We start from the raw sequence: 15,621 nt of genomic DNA on the forward strand, positions 1-15,621 counted from the left end.
TTTATTAAGATGAGATTTAGTTTCAGTAGAGTTTCATCTACCAGAGAAAGCCTTGTGTTGTCCAACAGACACCTGCAGCAGGTTATGGGTTAGGTTTTTTCAGGGGTTGGCTACATGCTGACTGGACGGCTTAGACACTAATGTCTCAAACATCCACTAATTCTTTCCACCAGCTGAAGAAACCTTTTACTCCAAACGCTGAGTAAAGTTGTCTGGGAAAAGTCCTTTCTGAGCACCAGCTCCAAGTGTTACCCAGTCATTTTCTTTGATCCCTGTAAGCCAGCCAGCATCCTGCAACAACAACCACAAAAAAATCAGCCTGAATTACTGTCGAGATTAAATTTCATTTCATTTCTGGACTTTAATGTAAATGATCCCAAATGGTAACTGGTACTGTACAATTTCCCCCCAGGGATCAATAAAGTATTTCTGATTCTGATTCTGATTCTGAAATAGTCTCACTTATATAGGGCTTTACAGCAAAGTCCCATTCACACATTCACACACCAATGACGACCTAGCTGCCATGCAAGGTGCTGGTCTCCATCGGGAGCAACTTGGGGTTCCGTGTCTTGCTCAAGGACACTTCCTACCCTGCTCTACCTCCCGTGCGACAGTGCTAACCACTGCGCCACCAGGTGTTCTCACCTGATCCTCTACTGAAGCAGTGGGCAGCACTAACACCACATCGCCTCTCTTCAGTTCAAGCTCATCTGAATTTGCAGCCTCAAAGTCATGCATCGTCTCCACCTGCAGAATGGAAAACACCATCAACACCTCTGCTGACAACAGCTTGAGCATGTTAACCATTTATGTAAAAAAAAACAAAATACAAATTCATTTGCAGCTTAAAAATTTACCAGTTAGTATCTGGAGGAAGTCTCACCTTATAGAGAAAGTCATCAGGAAATCCTGACATTCCACCAGATGGACTCATGTGTTTGATGGTCTGGTTTTCAGCTGTCACACCGTTGTCACTGATGGCAGTGGGAGACACGATGTCAGCATCGCGGTCATCATCACCTTCGTTACTGGAGGCAGGCTCAATCACCACAGAGGGGATGGGCATCTTTTCCTACAGTGGACCAGCAGAGCATTTGCCTCTCACACGAATAACCTTTTACTTTCTCTCACAAACACACAACAGAAATAAATGTATGCGCATACAGATAATTATTCAAGTAGTTCATAAATTTAAATTAATTTCATTCTCAGTTAAATTGAGTAAAGGAAAGATGGCGTGGCATGGAGAGGCGGTGGAAAAGGGTCAGGCAGCTCCAGATCAACATGGTTTTTGGGCCCCATGCTATGTGCTATCACTGTATTTGCTGTTTGACTGATTTTCTTACTCATTAAATTACTTTTTGAATGTTCATTTTATTGATTTTGACCATTTTTTTCATATTTATAACTGTCCTTGTAATACTTCCTTTGCTAAATGACACTTTGTCTTGTCTCCCCATGTCTTTTATTGCTTTGCTCTGTTTTATGTTTGTACAGCACTTTGTAACTCTGTAAACTTATTATTATTATCTCTCTTTTTAACATGCTAAAATCTGTGTTACAACATCAGCTAACCATCCAAACAAAGACATGGGAGTATAAGATGTGGAAAGCACCATCACCACAAACAAAGACTGTCCTCAAAAACAACTACTGTGTTTGAGGTAATGAAGTACGGTTAGCTCATCTAGGGTTTGGCAGTAAACATGATGGTACAACAACAAGTACAGGAATGAATATGAGGAAACATAATTTCTTCTCAGAACTGAATTGTGCTCCAGCAGTATTTATTGTTGCAACACTAAGTATTGCCATCAGTTTTCTGTCATTGACTCAATACTTGGAATATCACAAACTGGATCACACAGGAAGAAATGACGATTAATCGTCACAGGTAAGAAAATCCAAACTACAATGTGGTGCATGCTGAACTTGAACACTCCCTCTTTCCACACACACAACAAAACGCTTGCAAGTCACATACGTCATCTCCCATAGCCTACCTGGCGAACGAGAGTATTAAAGTGATAAATACCCAAAAATACACATATATATTTTTGTGGATTAGTGATTTTCCCGGTGGCATATATGCCGACAGCCTTCAAACACAGGCAACAAGTTAGGCTATGGATAGGCCTACTATATAATTAACGGGATGATGATCGTGGAAGTATTAACATTAGCTATAAAATCGACAGACAATATTCTCAAAGTGAAACGCACAAATGGGCTACAACATTTACTACTACTGTGCAAACTGATTGCTCACAGCAGATGGAGCCGGCTGTCAACGCAGCTTTTCGGATGTCGGATGAGGAACCCATACTAGTGAGAGTTGATCAAGGAAATGTGGCTGCCGGTCAGATGCCTGTGACAACTCCTGCTTCGTTGGGTGGGGAAAGGGAAGCCACACAGAGAACTCTGGCTGTCCCACAGTTCTCTCAAACAATTATCTCCAGAAGACGATGGGTGAGTAAACACAAACTTCCCCAAATTTTTACAACTGTGAATCATGCAAAAGTCTTATGGGACAGAGATACTGAACCGAAGACTATATTTGGTATATTTGGCAGAATGTTGATGTTCGCAATTTACTTCCTAAACATGATGAAATTAAAACACTGCTAATAGATTCACCCGAAGTTTTAATTTTTGGTGATTTTAACATTGATTGGTCAAATAAAATCAAGAGAAGATCACTTAAATTGTTGATGACAAAGTTTGACTTTAATCAAATTGTCAAAGGTGCTGCACGAATCTCAAACCTGACTGGCTCTGATCACAACATCATTTAACATCAAGGAAGTTGACTAGAATGTTTCCTAAACTGTCAGTCAATCTAAAACCTATACTACTATTCTAATATGTGATCTTCCAGTTCTGGAGAGTGATCTAAACAAAATGCAGTGGGACAAAGTCATGGATAATGATGATGTACATACTTGTGGTGAATTATTGGGATTATTGACAAATTTCTAAAAAAGCATAAGAACTTCAAAGAAAACCTTCTTTACCTTGGGTAAATGAGACATTTCGAAAACTTAAGAAACAAAGGCCTCTGACTCTACAAACTGCAATGAGAAGTCACTCAAATAATGATATGGCTGTACATAAAGATCTAAGAAATTGTTTTACTAAAGAATTAAGAAATCTAATAAAACCGACAAACCAACAACAATATGTGAACTTCAAAATGGCAGACAGTTGGTCTCTGGCGACAAACAAATTGCTCATGAATTCAATAGTTTTTTTGTTTCCTCTCTTGAGGAGCTTGCCAGTCATTTTAAAGTTCCCAGCGTGAGTTGTCTCTTGTGTATTTGTTGTTGACTTTTATGTATTTCAAAAGACCCATTTAGGAACAGGCATTGAAAATTAGCTTAGGTTATAAATGCTGTGGTATGTGGCCTTGGTTTAAAAAAATGTTTTACATTAAAATGTCAACTGTTATGAAACATTTCAGAATTATCAACAAAAAAGAAAACGATACTGGACATATCCACTGACAAATAATTTTGTGATACGACAGTCTATATGCAAACAAAAAATAATTCTTTAAAATTGTTTTTGAATAAGATATTTATGTATATGCTTAAGCTTAAGCCTTTAAGTGAATAACTGCCAACAAAATGTAACCCAACAACAAAGAAATCAGTGGTTTTGATTAAAGGTCATAATCAAAAAGATAGTTACCGATGAAGCTGCTTCACCTGGAGATGTTGTGGCTTCATCAGCAGGAGGAATCTGTGGACAGACAGAAATGATTTCATTAAACAGGAACAGAACGTTTTTTTTACACATACACACTAAGTTAACACATTCACATTCATGAATATTAGAGGTAAACCATCAGTGTATTTTGGCCAAACAAACAAAGTGTATTTGGGTCAGAAATAAACACAAGCTGTACAATTAATTTTATAAAACACAATTCCCATAGTTTGATGAAATATTGTCTAACTAACCCTAACCAAACTTTTACTCCCAGGGTTCATAAGGAATCTTTGAGCTCAACAATTGTAATAAATTCAGAAAGTCAGACTTCAGTTTTATATAGGGATGTTTTTGTTGTCTTAATTCTGACCTTTTCATCAAAGACTTTTCTTCACATTAATACATCTATAACAATGTTAAACATGTCAGTTATTTACTGATGACAGAGAATGACAACACTCAAATGACTAACCCAAACCCTCAAAGCATCAAACTACAAATTGCAAACAACACGAGTAAAATAATAATATGACTCGTGCAGGTTGCACCAATTAGGATAACTTAAGAAATAAAATGTTAAACTTTAAATTTCAACTTCAAATTTATCAGAACACATTTCTGCTTTTATTTGTGTAGCAGTCATTCTCAAGAGTTATTGTAATTAAACAGATGTATGGAATTTGAAAGTTACAAATGAATGAAACAAAAGTAAAACAGAAACACATGGAGTGGTTAAGGACAGATAGTTGATCAACAAAATCACATATTCACAACTATTTTATTGCTTAATTACTTTCTGTTTGGTCAAAATACAAATTACCAGCAGCATCTTTTCAATTTACTTGTAGGAAAAAAATCTGATCAGTATGAAAATTGTTGATTGATGACAAAGTAGAGAAAAGCCAACAACAAACAAAAACATCGCAGGTACATACCTCACCAAGTTCAGAGCCTGGAGATCCAACAGTCGACTTCAGAGAGAAAATCACAATTTCACAACATTATTCCTTCAAAATAATAAACTCACACTAAGATTAACTTTAAACCTAACCACTTAAACTTAAACCTAAACCTGATTCTAACTGTAATAAAGCTGATTTCAACAATTCATTAAAAATCTATGTGATTTCATGATTTACACTGCTAATGATGATGACGATGATGGTGGTGACAGTGATGGTGATATAATCATGGTGTTGATGGTGATAATGATGATGTGGTGGTGGTGATGATGCTGATGGTGGTGGTGATGGTGATGATGGTGATGATGATGATGGTGGTGATAGTAATGGTGATATAGTGATGTTGATGATGATTATGATGATAGTGATGGTGTTGGTGATGATTATGGTGGTGGTAATGATTAATAATGGTGATGTTGATGATAGTGATGGTGATGATGAAGAAGATGATGATGATGATGACAACGACGACAATGGTGGTGATGATGATGATGGAGGTGGTGATATACCGATGTTGATGATGGTGATGATTATGATGATCATTATGGTGTTGGTGATGACGGTGGTAATGATGATGATGGTGATATAGCGATGTTGGTGATGGTGATGTTGATGATGATGACGAAGATGATAGTGATGATGATGATGACGATGGTAGTGATAATAATGATGGTGATGATAGTGATGGTGATCAGGGGATTACAGATGGCAGCAGTGTCATTAGTGACTTATTGTGATGAACACGTCCACTCACAGCAGGCTTCTCCTCCTTCAGGCTGCCAGAACTTTCTGCTGCATATTCCTCACTAGCAGGGGGAGCTGGAGGTTCCTCATCAGCAGGCGGAGCTGGAGGTTCCTCCATCTCAGCAGCAGGGGGAGCTGGTCGTTCTTCGCCAGCAGGTGGAGCTGGAGGTTCCTCCATTTCAGCACCAAGGCAATCTGGAGGTTCATTGCCAGCAGGTGGTGCTTGAGGTTCCTTCATCTCAGCAGCAGAGCAAGCTAGATGTTCTTCAGCAGCAGGTGGAGCTGGAGGCTTGTTTTGTCCCTCAGCAGCTTCTGTCTCTGAGGTTTCAGGTGCCTCAGTTGATTCTGCATTAACTTCGTTCTTTTGCAAAGAAAGATGGTGGTCAACCCTTAAAGTGTTAAAATGTGGCGCATTGCTACTGACATTTTGCATGAAATTCAGAATTCTTCAGAAGAGCTTCAACATGCCTAAATGGACCATTCCTGAATATGAATCTAGTCTTCAGGTCTGCTCATTTTCCTCATCTCATATTTTATGAAAGTTAAAAGTACCTCCCATATGGTACACACCACACATCTGACGACCCCTCCCACTCTGCATCCCGGTTTGTCTTGCTCTGCTGCTTGTTTTGCAGATAATGGGAGTTGGCTGGTAGGTGGACCTGGAGAGGTTGTCTGCTTGTACCTGCCCATCTGCGTCTCTCTTACATACACGCCCCACCAGTTAGTGAGTATGTTTATTAGTCTGAGTTCCATAAATTACTTATTATATTTCTGTTTGGCCTCCCATTTTGTTGCCAGCCTTGAGCCAGGCAATAACACCGGTGTCAAAATATAAATTACATGGAAAACAAATGACAGCGGAGTGGAACACAGCTGAAATACATTATTAGATAAAAATAATGCAAACATAGAACATAAATGTATTATGTTTCAATACATACCAGCTTTAAATAGTTAGGGTTACAACTACCGAGGAAAACATGTCAGAATATATTATTGAGTTAAAAAAAACAATAGACATTAATAAATAAATATATAAATACAAATATTTACAAAAAGTATAAAACAAACTTAAAGGATAGAACTGTTCAACAGAAAAAGTAAATCAAAAATGAATACACCATTCCAAACATATACATATGTTACCTTCAATAAAATATAGCATATAAAGTACTTTATAACTCACCATCTTATCAAAATCAGCAAAAAATGATGGGGCAGTGGCATCCTTCAGAGTGCACGTGTTAAAAATAGAGAAGAAGAAGAGTCACAACTGAAAATCAGGACCAGAAAATACATTATTATTTAACATTAACCAAAGAAGAAGAATATATAGAGACATTAAGAGACAAGATGTTAAGAGACAGAATGTTAAGAGAAGAGACTTTAAGAGACAGGATGTTAAGAGAAGAGGCATCAAGAGACAGGATGTTAAGAGTACAGACATTAAGAGACAAGACGTTAAGAGGAGAGATATTAAGAGGAGAGACATTAAGAGACAGGATGTTAAGAGCAAAGACATTAAGAGACAGGATGTTAAGAGGAGAGACATTAAGAGGACAGAGATTAAGAGACAGGACATTAAGAGACAGGATGTTAAGAGAAGAGACATTAAGAGGACAGCGATTAAGAGACAGGATGTTAAGAGAAGAGACATTAGACACAATGATGTGGTAATTTATTTGCTTGTCATGTCTTTACTTTGTCTTTGGTTGGTTCAAAGATGAAATAGAAAACTCTTTATAGGTTTATAGGTAGGAAATTAAACTTTGACCAATGAGAGTTAACTCAGATCTGAAAGATTGAAACTTGCAGCTGGAAGGCTGAACAGTAAAATCAACAGCAAACAATGACAATTACATTGAACAAGATAAAATCAAACATCCCTGTGGACTGAATTAGAACGAAACAATCTGTAACTAAAAGATCACTGTACTCAGAACAGCAGATTTCATCTCTGCATACTGCATTTCCATGTTTCATCTGGACAATGGGTGCAAATTTTAGTTTAATTTGAAAAATTACCTGTGAAAATCCATTAAATGCATCGGTCACCTAAATTAAATTGCAAAGACACACATTACTATTAAAAAGCTTCATGTAAAATGAATCTAAATTAGTTGTAAAGATGGATTCAATGTGAAAATTAAAGTATGGAATGAACAAGCAGACAAAGCAAGCAAGAGGAGAGGTGGGAGGAGCTCAGGCTGGGATCCAGGTTTTAGGACAACTATTTTCACTTTTGTTTGTTTCTCAATCTGTGGGAGGGTAAACGGCAGGAAAGGGGTTTTCATTTATTTCTATGTCTACTCTATGCTAATCTACCACACAGAAGAGGGGAGGAAGACAAGTACCTCTTCCTTTTCTGTATCTAGCTCTTGGTACAACTTTCCAAATCTCCGGTTTGCAGCCTCATCTTCGGACATGTCCGAATTTTCTGGTTCTTTGTGTATTCTGGGAACGTTTACATCTTTAATTCCTTGTGCTGCTGTTCCAGAGACATAGGCAGAGTTTCGTTGAGTGACAGAAGAGTCGAGGCCACTGCTGTCACTAACTTCCTGCCAGGATGTAGTGTTGGAGGCAGGACCCTCAGTCCCTGAAGAGGCTGCTGAGAAACTGTTGGCAAAAGGGTCTGTATCCCATCCGCTTCTTCCATCCTCAGTGACCACAACCCCACCTTCTCCTGAGGTCTCAGCAAATGGATCAAATTCAAAACCACCCCCCTTGTCCCCAAACTGTGTGTCAACAAAAGGATCCGAATCAAACGCACCTCCTCTCTGTGTTTCAGCAAAAGGATCCAAATCAAACGCACCTCCTCTCTGTGTTTCAGCAAAAGAATCTGAATCAAACACACCTCCTCCCTGTGTTTCAGCTGAGGGATCTGAATCAAACACACCTCTTCCCTGTGTTTCAGTGAAAGGATCAGAATCAAATGCACCTCCTCCCAGTGTTTCAGCAAAAGGATCTGATTCAAACGTACCTCCTCCCTGTGTTTCAGCGAAGAGATCTGATTCAAACGCACCTCCTCCCTGTGTTTCAGTGAAAGGATCTGATTCAAACACACCTCCTCCCTGTGTCTCAGCTGAGAGATCTGAATCAAATGCACCTCCTTCCTGTGTTTCAGCAAAAGGATCTGAATCAAACAAACCTCCTCCCTGTGTTTCAGCTGGGGGAACTAAATCAAATGCACCTCCTCCCTGTGTTTCAGAAAAAGGATCTGAATCAAACACACCTCCTCCCTGTGTTTCAGCAGGGGGAACTAAATCAAACGCACCTCCTCCCTGTGTTTCAGAAAAAGGATCTGAATCAAACACACCTCCTCCCTGTGTTTCAGCTGGGGGAACTAAATCAAACGCTCCTCCTCCCTGTGTTTCAGCAAAAGGATCTGAATCAAACACACCTCCTCCCTGTGTTTTAGCTGAAAGATCTGAATCAAACGCACCTCCTCCCTGTGTTTGAGCTGAAAGATCTGAATCAAACACACCTCCTTCCTGTGTTTGAGCTGAAAGATCTGAATCAAACACACCTCCTTCCTGTGTTTTAGATGTAAAAACTCTTTTGTCTCCTTCCCCTGGAGTTTCAGAATGATCTATGTAAACTGATGTGAGATCAGTTTGTTCAACTTCAGCTGAATGGTTTCTGCCTGCTATGTCGCTCTCTGGTGAAACTTGTTCTACTCTTTGAGACCAGTCTGCCGCTACACCATCATATCCACCTTCCCTAACCTCTGAGGTGTTCACTGGGAAACGATCTTCATATGAAAGTTCATCATCAGCACTCGCCCAGCCTCCCCCCTGACCTCCATCACCCCACTCCTCAGCAGTCTCATATTCAGACCCAGACCCATCCGGAGACCTGGACCACTTGTCTCCTCTGTCCTCTGTCCTATCCTCAATCTGTTCACCATACTCATTGGTGAATATAAGTCCTGGGGTGGACTTTCTGCGGTCCTCCTGCCATGCTGTATCTTCCCCTAAATCTGCCTGCCTTGTTTCATCTTCATCACCTCTGACTGCAGAGGGATGAAGGTTGGGGTTAGTTTGAGAGTCCCAGCTGCTAACCTCGTCTTCAGCTGCTGTGGTCACTTCACTGTCCTGAGGAGGTGTAGTGTCTCCACCCGGCTGCCAGCCATCTGCCTGGGGCCAGCCCTGAGCCCCTCCCTGTGCCCCCTCGGGCCCTACAGCAGGGGCTTCAGCTCCTGGAGAAGCTTCTCCATTTGCTGAACCGAAGTCAGCAGACCAGTCCACGATGAAGCCGGTGTCTGCAGCCTGCTTGGGAAAGGCAGGCATTGTAGCGTTAAAGTTTGATCCCCCCTGCTCTATACCCACAGTACTGAGTCTGACTGGAGGGCCAGTGCACGAAAATACAGTTTTACAGTTCATGAGTGACAAACATCGTTGATAGGAATGATGTAAGAATCCAAAGACTGGTTCCACAAAGACAGACTGATCTAACAAACGGATGTGTCATGTTCATGTGTGTTTATGTATATTATTTTACTGTATATATTTCTTAGTTTCTACTACATGTTCACAAGCTGTGCACTGCATGTCTTTAATCTTGTTCTCACCTGTCCATAACCTGCCTACATTACAATTTATTCATTTTATCATTACTGTGCAACTGCCTACCACAATATTATATTTAATTGTATTTTATGTCTTAGATTCTCTTTTACTTGCTTACTTGATAATTAAGAATTTCATTGCCAATGACTGCTTCACTGTAATTGTTGTGCATATGACAATAAAGAACTGCTTAACAAACCTGTTCAGTAGGACCCATTCACTGTCACATATTAAAAGACAAAAACACCATCACAGGAAAATGTACTTGTTGATCAGTGTTATCTTTGTGCAAACAGTACTATTGATGTGGTACAGAGTGAACATTATCATTGTCAAATCAGAGTTTACATTAAAATTTCAAACAATTACACTTCTTTGTCTACTTAGTTATTGATCAGGTTGTAGTGACGATAAACAAAACAGATTCTGTGTAACTGTGTATAAGTGTGTGTATAAGTGTGTGACTGTGTGTACTTACAGGCTGAGCTGTTTGGGTGTTTGCCTTTAAAAAAATAAAAGGTGATAAAAGATGGTTCATATCTGCAGAGACAACCACACTGGTCTGTTGTGGTTATTCATTTTGTAAGTATTCATTTATTCATTCATTCATTCATTACTTGACCAACTTCACTTTTTCATTCATCACCTGATCTCCAAACAAGTGACGATTTACCGCCAATAATAATCTGACCATACATTTAGAAGATGAAGTAAATGTTTATGATTACTAACAGAGTAAAACTGTATCTTTAAACAGCTTTAGAGAGAAGACTTTACTCACCGCCCACATATCCCAAGGCACAGCTGTCTGAAAGGTCCAGAGCACATGTTGTTAATGTAAATAAACATATTGCATACAGATAACAGAAGAATATCAATAACAGTTTATAATGGGATTAACAGGGACAGACTTGGAATGATAAAGTGGACTTTTGATCTGACCAGACACTTGCAAATATTTAACAAATATTAATATATTCATGATTATTAAGTTTAACTTATTTTGTATTCTGGTAAAACACCAAGAGAGTACAAATTCAACTCTGAACAGTCACCTATCTACCTGTCAAACAGTTGTCAAACAACACCAATAAAATGTAGTTTTCAGGCGCTTCTTCATTCATTTCAATGAGACCAGTGTGTTGTGTGTGTGGTTTAAACTGCTGCAGGTGAATTGAAATGTTTTTGGTTACGCTTGTCAGTTAATAAAGACAACCTGTGGTATCGGTGAAACACTTTCATCTGCCTGAAAAGCATCAAAGTCCAGGTCGAGAAGAGATTCTCCTGGTCGTTCATTGGGCTGTGGACAACAACAAAACAGATAAGCAGGTTTACACAACACACTGTGCATATTAGTTTTCTCTGTTTGATTTAGGAATTGTTCATGAATACAGTAAATCTGTGAGGACTCCACTGACCTGTGACGGTGAAGGTGCTGGTAAAAATTCTCCTCCAAACAGGTCAATGATCTGCTCCTCTGCCACCTCCTTGGTAGGTGTGACCTTTGGTGGTGGAGGCACCGGCGGTCCCTTTTTAAGCTGCCAAAAAACATAATGAGCCCTTATCAAATCAGCTTAGAGAAGATTTAATTAAGCAGCAGTTCTTTACTTTTACTGATCCATTTTACAGTTTAATGTTGTAAAATGGATGGAGCCACAGAAACGATGACACAGTTCAACACCACACAGTTGGTCTGTTATTATCATAATTAACTATTATTATTTACAATGGTGACACTCGCATGGTTGCCATGGTAAGACCTCATAAAATCCAACAGACGTTCTCTTTTCTGCCACCAGAAGTCTCCCTCATCACTACTCTATGTGGATGCAACAAGGACTCCTGGTGCCAGAAAATAGAACAGCATGTTGAATCTTATGAGGTTGGAGGATACTGGCCGCTAATCTGGGTTTGGTAAGTGCCTATGAGTGTCTATGAGAAGTTACAGTAGCCTGTGTGCAAGAGTGTATAGTAGAAACATGAAGTATAATATATCACATTAATGTACTACACCTTTTTACTGACAGGAAACAGTAAAATTTTGAAACTCAACTTTCAGACATTGAATGAATCTTCATAGACAAGTTGATTACTTTTTACTTTTGATGTTGCAGAGCCATCTCACCACCATCCACATTTTGAGCACATTGTTTCTAGCTGTGAGTAGCTTCACTGTTTCTGCTGCATCATCGGATGACATGACTGGCTGACATTTGTAACTACTACTATTTTCAGTGTAAATCCACTAGACTTAGTCTATGAGTGTTAAACTCATCAACAGTTACCTAACATCAATAATAATATGTTATATTGTTACTACACCCTAATATTGTTAATATACAATAAGTTGAACTGATATAAAGCTGCTGGATGACTCTGTTACAGAAACAACTGGGAACCAGTGTATGACTTCATACACATTACATATGCACATACGTCACATATACACACATACATATACATATTTGTCCAAATTAATTTGACAAACATGTAGACGCTATCAAAGGCTAACACTGAAAGTCAGATCGCATGACCAGAACAGTCAGTCAATAGAAACAAGGTGATATTCTACTTCTCAGGTATCAACTATACTGTATATAACAACACTGGTGTTGTACATTCACTCAACACATACAGTAAAACAGAAAAATGAGAAAAACTGGTGTTACTTGTTCACTCACCAATTAACAGACAAAAGTGTGCAGCAAAGAAAAACAGTCACAGAAAGTTACTGTGAAGTCAACAGAAGCAACAAACAACAAAATATATAGAAAAACTTTGTCTGCTTGTACTAAAGTCCTTTCACTGTTATTTATCAATCACTATTACCTATTAATCACTATTATCTATCAATCACTATTATCTATTGATCACTATTATCTATTAATCCCTATTATATGATCTATCAATCATTATTATATGTTGTATTATATCATATTATATCATCTGAACATTTATATAAACTACTAATTAATTTTGTCCAGACCAATAGCATCTTACATCTTCCTGCAATGGAGATCTGGATCCAGTTTGGATAACATCTACTTGTGATGAGGAACTGGGTCCAGTTAGGGTCACGTCTACCTGTAATAGAGATCTGGATCCAGTTTGGATAACATCTACCTGTGATGAGGAACTGGGTCCAGTTAGGGTCACATCTACCTGTCATAGAGATCTGGATCCAGTTGGATAACATCTACCGTGATGGATATCAGAACCCAGTTCAGATTAGATATACCTCTGTTTTGGATCTGGAGTGATTTAGGATTAGATTAAATCTACCTGTGTAGGGGATTTGGGCCTTGGTGGTCCAGGCGAGACAGGGCGGAGCATGTGGTTGGAGCTGTTGTCTGGACTCTCAGGTGGGCTCTCATCTTCTGGTGGCGACGGGGTTCTAGCAAGTCGCAGTGGTCCTGAATCACTGAAGAACAGGACAAAAACCACCTGATCACAACACATCAGAGTCTTCTGATTAGCTGGCCAGTGTCAGAGGTTACAAACAAACACCTGTACCTCAAGTGTTTAACTTGATGACATAAAGTGGACTTGGTATAACTGGGCTTATTATCTATTTCTCCATTCTGTTGTTTGTGTCATTTCATTTTAATGAACAAATGAACTGGGGAAGGAATTTTTTAAAATCCCACAGAATCTTAACATTGTTTATGGAAACATGACAGAAAACCTTTCTGTGATTTTGTATGTGAGTTTTCAACAGTAAATCAGGCTGGACTCAGTAAATGGTGACTATATATTGTAACGGTCGCTGGCAGTTAGGTTGGGGTGCCAGTCAGAGTGTCAGTCTGACAAAATATAATTTATAAGTGAACAAGTATACTTGTTGTTTCCTGCCAGCAAACCCTACAAAGGATCGGGTTCAGCTACCAACCCTTCAACCCTTTCAGCATACATCCAGCACAAAATACATTGCAAGCAATAAACACACAGCCAAATTCAATGTCCCCATAGTGTATTATACAAAACAGTGATAATGTGACGAAATCCATATACAATGACCCACCCCAAAACTCAGTGTCCAAGACTCATTATTACTAGTCTCTGTCCTAGTCCAAAGGTTCTCTGCTCTATCAAATTGGTGTTTCCCGATTTTTGAAACAGAGTGAAACCTCTCAACGATGTTCCAGCTTTGCAAGGCTACTCCGGATATTCCCAGGGATAGACAGCCAGGGTGAGCCATAGGTTCATATGGAGTGATGAACAGGAGGACTGGGATCCGGACAGTAAGGACAAATGAGACTAACACACGGCTGACTTTATTGAGTGCTGCCAGGGGTTGGCAGACTAGCGGCAGTCACTCACAAACGGACTGACCTCTTCTTGTTGTGTCAGATCTTAAGTGCGCCATATTGCTTTTTTAAACTCATTCATTCCCGTCTAGGGGTGGATGTGTGTATGACGTAGGCGGTGTGTCCTTAAAGGTGCTGATCGCCACAATATACAAAACAACTAAAACTGGTCCCTTTATGACAAAGAAACAGATGAATAACAACATGGATTGGCAAACATAAATGTTTCATCCACACATCGGTGCCATCATTTCACATCATCTCTGATTATTGAACTAACTCTAACCCTAACCCTTTTTTAGATGTATTTAAGACCAATTCCCACAGTGAACATTCGTACTGACCTCGGTGCTCCTTGGATGGTAAACATTTTGTCAGAGTGCTGCTCACCCAGTTTGGTCATCACTTCATACAGCTGCCTACATACCTTGAGGGTTAGTAAGAAAATATTTTTTTAAAAAGTGCTTTTTCAGTTTTGTCATTCTATAATAAAAAATAACAACAACAATCACTCAGTTCACCTTTGTATGAAATGTGAGCTTCACACTTTGCCATCTGCCTCATGCCCTTTACTCACCAGAGAGATCTCACGGTGAAATTTGGCCTCCAGATTTGTGACACTCTTAAAGGTGCTGATGTAGAAGCCAACCCGGCTGAAGAGCAGAAAGAGAAAAGTTAGAGTTGGTGATTGCTGGTGATTCTGTGTCACTTTGTCATTGTTTTTCTCTAGATGATTACACCATTGTTAATAAACTCATCTGATTCTTGAACGTTTATCAGTGGGTCTCCACACTTTTTACAACAGATTAAGTGTCAATAGTATAGACAGAAGCAATGCTGGAAAATTTGTCTTTGGAAAGTCAGTCAGCTCATAAACATCTAACGACAACTAAACATTAAGAGAGAATAAGGAGCCAGAGAAAATGTCTATAGTCAGTATCTGAAGCTTCTGCAGGTTCTGTATATATGTATGTTTTTGTTAAAGAGTATTGGGACATGGGACATTCAGTTACACCCAGTAACACACAGTTGTGGTGATCACTTTCTGTTCAACAGTAACAAAGTGTAATATGCTGCTGTCAGACAGGTGTAGATATGATTGGACTCACCTGTCCCAGAGAGTTGGCAGTTCATCCTGCAAGCCGACATTCAGCTCATCAAACACTTTCTGAGCCTTTTTCAACTCTTCTTCAGCCTGCAAAAAACAAACAAGTCTGTTGAATCTGAACAGGTAACATATAACACCTGAACAGATAACATGTAAAACCCGAACATGTAACATATAACACCTGAACGTTTAACTTCATCATGTTTAATTACAGA

At 39.2% G+C, this 15,621-nt stretch overlaps 1 protein-coding gene across 1 annotated transcript in view; it reads right to left on the reverse strand.

Moving 5' to 3' along the window:
- amph (amphiphysin) overlaps positions 1 to 15,621 on the reverse strand; it is a 19,997-nt gene continuing 4,376 nt past the window's right edge. The window contains exons 7-23 of the mRNA XM_070918276.1: positions 15,408 to 15,493; positions 14,876 to 14,951; positions 14,643 to 14,725; positions 13,274 to 13,412; positions 11,410 to 11,529; positions 11,208 to 11,291; positions 10,773 to 10,799; positions 10,470 to 10,493; positions 9,485 to 9,694; positions 7,449 to 7,478; positions 6,610 to 6,651; positions 5,431 to 5,781; positions 4,650 to 4,685; positions 3,694 to 3,744; positions 887 to 1,075; positions 649 to 750; positions 1 to 291 (exon numbers count right to left, since the gene is read on the reverse strand). Of these exons, the coding sequence (XP_070774377.1) occupies positions 187 to 291; positions 649 to 750; positions 887 to 1,075; positions 3,694 to 3,744; positions 4,650 to 4,685; positions 5,431 to 5,781; positions 6,610 to 6,651; positions 7,449 to 7,478; positions 9,485 to 9,694; positions 10,470 to 10,493; positions 10,773 to 10,799; positions 11,208 to 11,291; positions 11,410 to 11,529; positions 13,274 to 13,412; positions 14,643 to 14,725; positions 14,876 to 14,951; positions 15,408 to 15,493 (1,755 nt within the window). The 3' untranslated portion in view covers positions 1 to 186. The remainder of the gene's footprint in view (positions 292 to 648; positions 751 to 886; positions 1,076 to 3,693; positions 3,745 to 4,649; positions 4,686 to 5,430; positions 5,782 to 6,609; positions 6,652 to 7,448; positions 7,479 to 9,484; positions 9,695 to 10,469; positions 10,494 to 10,772; positions 10,800 to 11,207; positions 11,292 to 11,409; positions 11,530 to 13,273; positions 13,413 to 14,642; positions 14,726 to 14,875; positions 14,952 to 15,407; positions 15,494 to 15,621) is intronic.

The sequence above is a fragment of the Enoplosus armatus genome, chromosome 14, assembly GCF_043641665.1.
Source record: "Enoplosus armatus isolate fEnoArm2 chromosome 14, fEnoArm2.hap1, whole genome shotgun sequence".
Taxonomy (NCBI): domain Eukaryota; kingdom Metazoa; phylum Chordata; class Actinopteri; order Centrarchiformes; family Enoplosidae; genus Enoplosus; species Enoplosus armatus.